This window comes from Oncorhynchus gorbuscha, linkage group LG15, assembly GCF_021184085.1.
Source record: "Oncorhynchus gorbuscha isolate QuinsamMale2020 ecotype Even-year linkage group LG15, OgorEven_v1.0, whole genome shotgun sequence".
Lineage (NCBI taxonomy): Eukaryota > Metazoa > Chordata > Actinopteri > Salmoniformes > Salmonidae > Oncorhynchus > Oncorhynchus gorbuscha.
The window spans coordinates 33,598,718-33,608,997 of NC_060187.1; the positions used below are offsets into that span (position 1 = coordinate 33,598,718).

The following is a 10,280-nucleotide window of genomic DNA, read 5'->3' on the forward strand; positions in this document are numbered from 1 at the left end:
TGTTAGCTGAAGGACAGACCTCTAAAGACCAGCTTCTCTCCTCCTTCTCTCCTTTACAGCATGACCTCGTTCTCTTCCTGTGTGCATCTCTCTGCTCTTCCTCTCCTCTCCTTTTCCTTGACAGTGTTGTGTTTCTATCTCCTGAGCTAGGACTGTTCCAGTCCTCTCCGTGCTGCCCCGCCCTGCCCCTCCTCACCCCCTTCACTCTGTTCACCTTCTGCTTCATTTTTGCATTGCAGGGCAATGGACATAGTTTTTTACACATGGAACATGAAACTGCTGTCTCTCTTCTGAAGAATTTCCAGAAACCTGTGGACTTGGTAATCTTGAGGGAGAGCACAATTTAAATATTTTTTATAACACCATTGCTTCTTGCCCAAACGGTTTGTGGAAATGTGTACAACCGATTTTTATCTATGAACAGAGACATTTGCCAATTGCTGGACCAATGGCAAATACTAGTGCCAAATGTACTATAGGATACATATCTTATAACCTATCTATGAATTTTGTGTAAACAGGAAATGTATATTCTGAGTTGATGTGAATGAAAGTCATTTTTCTCATTCAAGCCCGAGGCTGTAGGTTGGAGTAATTTCATGTTATTTATTTTTATTTTTATTTGATCTTTGTTTTTATTTAGAAGTTTTTATGCTTATTTATATTGCCTTTTATTTTGTACCTTTTTTCATTGTAGCTTCTCATTTTACTCTCAGAGCATGAAAACACACTAGCTCTTTAGAAATTACATTCACCATAAACACTGCCTCAACTTTGTATATGCCTTGTGTAAATATTTTCATTTACAATAAAGACATGAACAGTAGAGAGGTGAATGGTACTGAAAATATTATTGTTTTTTTGTTACAGAAGAAGGAAATCGCACTTGTCTCCAACCTTAATACAGGGCCAACTTATAAACTGCTTTTTATTTTTTCTTATAGCTTTTCCCACCGGTTTATTTAATTGTTTTAAAACTATGTTGCTCTCTGTACCCAACCAGTCACTGCATTCTGTGAACTAGAATGTTTGTAGGTGCTCAATGTTCAATAATGAACACATGAGCAAAATTGAAGTAGAAGCAATATTCTATCCCAACATGACAAGACTACCCTAGAGGGCCATCTGCTGGCTATATTATGTGGTATCCCATAATTGTGCCAAGGAGTATGTAATGCATACATACCCCCACATTCATATACAGAAAAATCCATTGTTTGTGCATTTAAGCACAATTGTAACATCGTTTCTCATCTGTTTGTCTGTGTTTCTATAAAAAACCTTTGAGTGGTTTTGTTCGCACTGATTTGAAGTGGTGTGAGTAATATTGCTTAGCTTTTCAGCACCACTCTGTGGAACACCAATGACTTTTTAGAACATTTCAAGCTCAGTTTATTATGAGTACGCATCATTGGAGAAGTATTAATGTGAGAACTATGATGGTATTTTTTCAACAATGCCACTGCCCAGAATAAGCATTTCACCCTGTTACATTTCTGGATGGATGTTCATTTTAAGCTCTGATGTTACAGCATGGTCTTTGAATATGTTTTTGGGATACATTCTGCGTTTTGAAATAGATTTTAGGGTCTCTCTTATAAAGAGATGTCTCTCTTTTTGCAAACCAATGAGATTATTATATTGTCAAAATTGGTGCCATTTTATCCCAATCAAAAACATATTCCTTATGAGCCCTGACAATTTTTCATAACATTTTTGTCAAATGTAGCATCAAATGTGACATTCTTGAGAAAAACTAAGCACCTATAACTCTATGGAAGGACCCTGGTTGAATTTGTGCCAAGCTAAGCTGGTAAGTGGAACTTCGGTATCCAGTCAATTATGAGTTCAAATATTCAAGATATTGTTCCAGAAAGTTTGATAATATAATTATTTTTACTAAATGTTTTCAGGTAATTATTCAGAATATATTGATATACCTTTGCTCAAATATATAGCTTTGCTCAATTTGCAAGATTTTATAAGGACAATGAAAGAGTATGGATGAAGATCTTACGACTTGAAGAAAAGCTCTACTATCAAATGTATTTCTACAGTAATTGTGAATTTGTGTTATACAAATATTATATATATGTATATGAATATAAAAATAGTCATTTTTGTATGTGTTTAAAATACAATTAAATATAAAAAGTGAATATATGGTAATATTCAGTCAAATTGCAGTATTGATGTAAATAATTGTGAATGAAAAAACACATTGAGATAATTTATTCATAGATTGTGAATGTACTCCAAGCTTCTGCAGTATGAAGACTCACTGGACTTGAATGCTGCTTCATTTTTTGTGCAAAAAGTAATTTTAACTATTGAAAGAGAATTATTCTGTTTAGTTGGACAAATTTAGTGATAATTTATTATACTATTTATTTGCACATGCAAGTTTAATCCTTCCAGTTTTATTTCTGTATTAACACAAAGAAATGTAATTGGTAAAGTATATATTGTGTGTTTAGATTGCATTTCGCAGATGCTATCTGTACATATTTAAGATACACTTTTATTAAAAAAAGATTATAAAATTGAATGAAAAATGCTGTGCAGCAAATACAGAGCCATTTTCGGCTTTGGAAGTACAATTTTTCAGTATTTAAGAAGTGTTTTGAATAATGTATATTGTACAAATAATAAAAATGTCACTTGTTATTTTTCATGGTCCTCTGTGGTCTTTATACAATCCCATCAAAACCAGTATTTTCTTCCCCTAAATTAGGAAGTTAATTTGTCACACTTGATAACAGCATCTGCTAAATGACTCAAATGGAATATTTCATGGTAAGTCTGGTATCTTAGAGCCATCTATCACACGTGATTTTCCATGACTAGGTGGTGTTTTGCCACATACAAATATATTGTTCTAAACAGTATCATACTATGTATTTATTAAAGACTATCATCAAAGCACCAAACACATCTGCCTTGTACACATTTAATGTGGTTGGAATTCAATCATTATTGTTGTTGGAGTCATTGAAACAGACATGGTTCAATTGTCTTACTCAGTTTTCATGAATACAATTGAGAGTGCATGCAAGTTCTTCTGTCACACATAAAAAGCGACTGAAGAACACAGATGTTTTTTTTTCAGGCTATTAGATAGTGTAACAACATATCTCAATGTCATTACAAATGAATTCTTGAGAATGATATAACATTTTAAAATGTCTCGTTTGGATCAGAGTATCAAACAGGCCAAGGCCAAATCAGTAGAAGTGTCAGATTATCTTGCAATTGCCATACATTATGTTAAACATTGAATGCAAAAATTTCCTAAAGAATAAGCTTAGTGGAATTGCTATTGTTTTTCCATATATTGAGAAAAAGAACCCACACTAAGACAGGCTTTTCAGCTTGGAATGCAATTCAAATATTGCCATTGGTAGAAGATCTTGTAAACATTGTTACAGCAGTAATCATTCAAACTTTATATCTTAGATCAAACAAGAGAAAGTACACTTCAAATCATCAGGCTCGAATGTCATGAACACTTTCACGGAATAATGGCAGTTAGTTTCAAGCCAAAAACAAACACTGATTAATCATAAAATGGTACTTTCTCACTTGGTGTGTTGCAGTTGTGTGTGTTGTATCTCACTTGGTGTGTTGTAGTTGTGTGTGTTGTATCTCACTTGGTGTGTTGTAGTTGTGTGTGTTGTATCTCACTTGGTGTGTTGTAGTTGTGTGTGTTGTATCTCACTTGGTGTGTTGTAGTTGTGTGTTGTATCTCGTTTGGCTTTAATGCAGTTGACTATGTAGGGATCCTGCTTCGTAGGTACTCCAGGACAGCATCAGTTCCTCTGGATACAATGGCTGCTCTGGGGTTGCGGAAAGGATTTCCATCCAGCATGAGGGCTCTAAAGGAAAGACGAGAGAATTAGTGAGACCAGCTTCAAGCCAGCTTCAAATATTGATATACAAACACATACTTCCCTCTATACAACAACAGCTCGGAGCAAAATCACAACTATATGGATCACTGAGTTGGATGCCCTAGCGCATATACCTTTTCTGATTGCTATTCAACACCATACCTGACACAAACAGCAGTTCCTGCAGCTTCCACCCCTATCTAAATAAAACCAGATATGACCATGCTTTTTGAAATCCTGTCCAGTTATATCTTCGTCACATCATATATCGTCCCCTAAACACAGTGTCACATCCCGGTCCCTACCTCAGGCTCGTACAGTTGCCCAGTTCAGGTGGCACCTGCATGATGTCATTGTTCTGCAGGTCCAGAGTGGACAGCTTGTCCAGAGCTTTGAGCTGCAGTGGGTTAATGGCTCCCACTTGGTTATTACTGATAAGAATGGTCTCCAGGCTAGGAACCCGGTACAGCACCTCTGGGAACAACTTAAACCTGTCAAAATATGACATGAATTTGAATCCGTTTTTACCAATCATCTGTGTACAGCACGATGACTACATTCCTTTAAGACCAGAGTGCTTACCTGTTGAATGACAGTGTGATGCTCCGCAGTTTCATTAGGGCCTCAATTTCCATTGGTAGAGATGTCAAAAGATTGTTTCTGAGGGAAAAGCCAAAATAAACTGCATATTACAAATGTCTCACATGCACCATCTTAAGCAAATGTACCAATTTTAGACCGGGTTAAAACAATGCTCCCACCAGAAACACCTCGGAGTCTAAAAAAATTTGAGCCTCTCGTTTCACTGACCTCCGCAACACAAACGCTACTTTTATTTGGAAAGACAAGGCTTTCTGGTATTTGAGCTGTAGAGCTGACAGATGTGCTGTGGAGGCTGATTGTCAGTTTATGTACCTGAGGTCTATGTGTGCCAGCTGCTGCAGCATGCAAAACTCCAAGGGGAGGCTGGTCAGCTTGTTAAACCCCAGGTTGATGTCAGAAACAGAGTCCTTCAACTCCACAACCCTGAGGACCAAGCAGAGACTCATTCAAACTCATCCAACATTATCACCACAACAGTCCTACTTGTATCTGACATTCTCTATCAATGGCTTTGTGGTGACTTTTAGGAGTGGTGTGATTCTTCTCACACGGAGGGTTTTTCCTCCATAGGCCCAGACTGTGGTGTGAAGTCACTGATTACAAGCAAGGTACCTGGGAGGTACTGCAGCCAGCTGGTTCTTGCTGAAGTTGACACTGGCAACAGGCTCACTTCCCACAGCATCAAACACATCATCAGGAACACATGGCATCTGCTTCTCACTGGAACCAGGGTCACACACAAAGCAACAGTTTACTGACAACACTTCACTACATCACAACTACCCTCATGCTGTGGCAATGCAATATCATTTTGTGGTAGAACGTTTGAGTTTTTAACTTTCCCAGAATGTCTTAACTGAGCTTCAAACACGGCACAAAAATAATTGTTGACACACACCTGTAGTCCAATGTCTTCCGTGTTTTAATGGTGTGCACGTTGATCTTCGCCTGACTGGGCAGAGTCATGGCAGTGTCAGGCTCATCTCCTTTGCCATCGGAATCCTCTACAGATCCAAATGAAAAATGAAGATGTCAGTCCAATGATATGAGACAGTCTGGTAAATCAACAGCAGCCTTTCCACAAAACCTTGCAAAGTAAATAAAAGGGTCTATTCACTGAATACGAGAACCTTCTGCATAGACAGAAAAAGACAAACATCATTGTACCTTTTATTCGACCCCTCAAGTACTTCAGCAATTCATTGGTTCCTTTCTGTGAAGGACACAACAGTCATATCCTATCACAGAACTGACTTGCCTAGTTAAATTAAATAAATAAAAGGTAAAAAATAAATAAATAAAATTGGCTACATTGCAACTCTACAGTGAGGTTAATTGAGGTTCTACTATAGTGGTGAAACTGTAGTAGCTTCCAGAAGGTAATGGGATGTCGTCCTAACTAACTCACAGTCAAGAGGTCTCTGCGGATGCCTCTCAGAGGGTTGCCCTCTAGAGTCAGGATCTTCAGCTTGGGCAGGAGGGCAAGGGCAGCTGGCAGACTGGCTCACGCATACAAGGGAGAAATGCAGTAGCACAGCCATAAGATATCCAGGCAGCTAAACACTACACAGGACATTTTGGGGTGTTTTGACTTGTGAGCTTTGTTCTTATTTAATTGGTTTATATTTGTGCTGTGTATAAATCTGTTATATGCACTGATGAAAGAGGCTAAATCAACTAAATAATAAACAAATGAGTTAAGAATAACAGCACACGACCTGTGAGGTGGACCAAGTACAGTAACCACGGAGGAGAGACCAGGGGAGATCTGATCAGGCAAACCTACCTGCTGATGTCATTGTTGACTAGGTCTAGGCGCTCCAGGCCTTGGAGTAGTTTGATTTCCTCAGGGAGAGTCTTCACCTTGTTGTCCCTCAGCTCCAATACACTCAGAGTGCTCAGGTGTTTCAGGTGCTCTGCCTCCAGCACCTGAATCTGGTTATTACCAACATGCAGCTCCTACCAGACATGTGACAGAAAGCTGTCAGAGTTTGCATAGGGCACTTGTTTACAATTCCTTCATACAGGTGATCTCATTGAGACTCAAACGTTCCTTCTCAAAGGAAATCATCAGTGTCCTTACCTTGAGCCTTGAGGAGGGCAGTTCAGGAAGAAAGCGCAGTTTGTTGTGTCTCAGATAGAGCTGCTCTAAAGACGCCATTTGAGACAAGACAGGAGGTATGCTCTCAAGCTGATTGTGTGTGCAGTCCAGCAGTCTTAAATCTGTGGAGGCATTCATACAGGATGTTATGCTTCAGCCATGTTCATGTCAAGAATATAACAGTGGATGCATCCATTTCTAACAGGTAGGCAGTACATACAAAAACTAAACAACACACAAACCAAAACATATGCTGCCATTTCCGTCTTACTTTTCATGACACTGATTCCTGAGGGGAGGCTCTTCAGCTTGTTGTGGGAGAGGTTCAGCTTCACCAGATGGTTCAAGTTGCCCAGACTGTCAGGGACGGCAGTTAGCTGGTTGTTGGAAAGATCCTTCCACCAACAATACAAAAACAAGTCAGCGAGATCATCCAAGAGTTAATCTAAGATAATCACTTTGTTACACTGACACATTTTAGTAGTGTTTCATTGCCAGTTCTGAACTTACGAAATCATCCAGGTTAGTGAGCAATCCCACTCCCTCTGACAGGTGCTCCAGTAGATTCTGCTGCAGCTGGAGACAGGTGAGGTTCTTCAGACTCCATATCTCCTCCGGAAACTCTTTCAGTTTATTGTGACTGCAACAGAGAGGTAATGGGGGTGGGTATAATTTGTGGAACATTCCAACAGGAATCTATTACAAAAACATTGTAAATAACAAGGTTGCCAACAAATAACGCATAAAAAAAATTGTGCCCTCAAAGCTCATCACAAAGCTAAGGACTCCAGCACTAAACCCCTCCCTCTGAAACTGGATCCTGGACTTCCTGATGGGACATCCCCAGGTGGTAAGGGTAGGTAACAACACATCCGCCATACTGATCCTCAACACAGGGGCCCCTCAGGGGTGCGTGCTCAGTCCCCTCCTGTACTCCCTGTTCACTCATGACTGCACGACCAGGCACAACTCCAACACCATCATTAAGTTTGCTGATGACACAACAGTGGTAGGGAGGAGATCAGAGACCGGACCGTGTGGTGCAAGGACAACAAACTCTCACTAAATGTGAGCAAGTCAAAGGAGATGAATGTGGACTACAAGAAAAGGAGGACTGAGCACGCCCCCGTTCTCATCAATGCGGCTGTAGTGGAGCAGGTTGAGAGCTTCAAGTTCCTTGCCGTCCACATCACCAAACGAACATAGTCCAAGCACACCTAGACAGACGTGAAGAGGGCACGACAAAACCTATCCCCCTTCAGGAGACTGAAAATATTTGGCATGGGTCCTCAGATCCTCAAATGGTTTTACAGCTGCACCATCGAGAGCATCCTGACGGGTTGCATCACTACCTGGTATGGCAACTGCTTGGCCTCCAAACGCAAGGCACTACAAAGGGTAGTGCGCACAGCCCAGTACATCACTGGGGCTAAGCTTCCTGCCTTCCAGGACCTCTATACCAGGTGGTGTCAGAGGAAGGCACTAAAAACTGTCAAAGACTCCAGCCACCCTAGTCGTAGACTGTTCTCTCTGCTACCGCACAGCAAGCGGTACCGAGTGCCAAGTCTAGGTCAAAGAGGCTTCTAAACAGCTTCTAACCCCAAGCCATAAGACTCCTGAACAGCTAATCAAATGGCTACCCAGACTATTTGCATTGCCCCCCTTCTATGCTGCTACTCTCAGTTACTATCTATGCACAGTCACTTTAATAACTCTACCTACATGTACATATCACCTTGACACCGGTGCCCCCGCACATTGACTCCATACCGGTATCCCATGTATATAGTCTCGCTATTGTTATTTACTGCTGCTCTTTAATTATTTGCTATTCTTATCTCTTAATAAAAAATAAATACAAATTTGGGGGAGGGGGATATTTTCATAAATCTGCACTGTTGGTTAAGGGCTTGTAAGTAAGCAGTTCACTGTAAGGTCTACACCTGTTGTACTCGGCGCATGTGACAAATAAAATGTATAGCGGCAGAATAAGATACCGGGTAGGTGAGTGGGCTATTTAATTAAGTTTTTCACTCACCATGTTTATTCTGAAAAATGTCTGTCCTCACTCTGGTAACCTATGGACAAACATTAAGAATAAGCTACGTGGTGAGTTGATGCCTATTCGGCAGCTAGTTCGCTAGGTGAATTGATCATGTTACTTTGTATGCATTGTTTGTTAGCAACCTTGTACTTTACAAAGTTTTTGGAACAGATTCCTGTTGGAATGTTCCACAAATTATACCCGCCCAGGTAACGGACAGCATTTTAGCAGAACGTCAGTATATAGAGGAGGGACCTCTTCTTTCTTTATAATGGAAGTGATTCCTGGTGTGCATTTCTCATTTGTTGAGTAACTTTAGTTGACAAAATCCTCACATACCTCAGACTGAGTTTCTGAAGATGTTGCAACTCTCCAATAGATGTGGGTAATGAGGTAAGCTGGTTATCATGGACCTTGGGAAAGTGGAAAGACAAGACAGAATGTCAGAGGGTCATCGTAAACATCAAACTTGTCAAAGTAGTTTCTCCCATAAATCTTGGGAGCATAGACCTTCCATTCAAGCTTTGAAAGGGCCTAGTCGATCACTTCTTAAATCAGGCAACACAAAACACCTCAGAAAAAAACAATACCCACATCCAAAACAGTAAGGGCTGGCAACAGCTTGACATCCTCTGACAGAGCTTCCAGCTTGTTTGAAGAGAGAAGCAGCTTGGTCAGGTCTGTCTGGTCCCACCAGCGATCATCTGCCCCAAAGGACAAGTTCTGTTTGGCCTCCTCAGGTGTGTCTAAGTTCAGCCTCCAGACACTTTGTGGGACTAAGTGCAGAATAGTGGTAAAATGGTTAGCATTAGCATAACGTTACATGCATTCATTCAAGTGGTCATCAATCAACCAACCAATCAACACCATACCCATCTCATGATGTGTCATCATGATAAATAGGCAGAGTCTTTCTTCCCTGACAGTTACCTTCAGTCAGCCCTCGCCCAGACAAATTGAGCTGCCCGCTTTTTCTGGCGGTTTTCAACAATCCATAAGGGACAGCACCCGGTTCCTCTTTTTCTGTTCTAAATCCTGCTCTAGAATCCACTTTGGCACCTCTTTTAAAGCGTGACATTGTTCATATGTTGTTAGTGCCACTAACTTTGTGTAACCAGCTTGTTAGTTATGCCAATAATGTTAGCTAGCTAGCTCGCTATGTATTTATAAAAAGCCGATAGAAAACTAAATTTAGGAGCCAAGCATTTCATAAGCCTTTCTGGGTTAAATGACTATTTCCGGTTCAAATGTGAATATTTAATTGTAAAAGTCATTCTTCAGAATTAGAAACGTTGTAAAAAGCGATGTATATTGAATTGTTAATTGCTGTACCTTTATCTGAAATAGGAATTAGTAATGCTCGATATAATTCACTGTTTGCTATTTTATCCAATGATTGCACCCGGATTTCAATATGGACTCTTATTTTGGTAGTACGTGAAAACCTTGACCCGGAAAAGGTTGAGCAGCTGAGTCAAAGACAGTACAGTATTAGAAACTCTGTGGCTGTTGGATGAGTTGGATCCACTGAGGTATAATAAGAACGGTTTTGGCCGTCATTGTAAATAATAATTTGTTCTTAACTGACTTGCCTAGTTAAATGAAGGTTAAATATTGTAACGACCCTGGGTTTTTAAGCGCG

At 40.1% G+C, this 10,280-nt stretch overlaps 2 protein-coding genes across 13 annotated transcripts in view; one reads left to right on the forward strand and one right to left on the reverse strand.

Annotated features, from left to right (window-relative positions):
• Nucleotides 1-2,669, forward strand: part of lrrc7 (leucine rich repeat containing 7) — a 186,690-nt gene extending 184,021 nt beyond the window's left edge. For 10 of the 12 annotated variants that reach the window (XM_046300862.1, XM_046300867.1, XM_046300869.1 and 7 more), the window contains one exon: nt 240-2,669. In XM_046300862.1, the coding sequence (XP_046156818.1) occupies nt 240-347 (108 nt within the window). In that variant the 3' untranslated portion in view covers nt 348-2,669. The remainder of the gene's footprint in view (nt 1-239) is intronic. The other 2 variants (XR_006832058.1, XR_006832059.1) reach the window with 2 other exon arrangements.
• lrrc40 (leucine rich repeat containing 40) lies at nt 2,401-9,872 on the reverse strand. Its single transcript, XM_046300870.1, has 15 exons — nt 9,569-9,872; nt 9,233-9,414; nt 8,978-9,051; nt 7,105-7,234; nt 6,866-6,989; nt 6,577-6,716; nt 6,280-6,452; nt 5,902-5,992; nt 5,661-5,706; nt 5,392-5,497; nt 5,106-5,213; nt 4,806-4,916; nt 4,473-4,550; nt 4,196-4,381; nt 2,401-3,875 (listed from the first exon to the last, which is right to left on the reverse strand). The coding sequence occupies exons 1-15, from the start codon at nt 9,714-9,716 to the stop codon at nt 3,770-3,772; spliced, it is 1,803 nt and encodes a 600-aa protein (XP_046156826.1). The 5' UTR covers nt 9,717-9,872; the 3' UTR covers nt 2,401-3,769.
• Between the last annotated feature and the right edge of the window lie 408 nt (nt 9,873-10,280).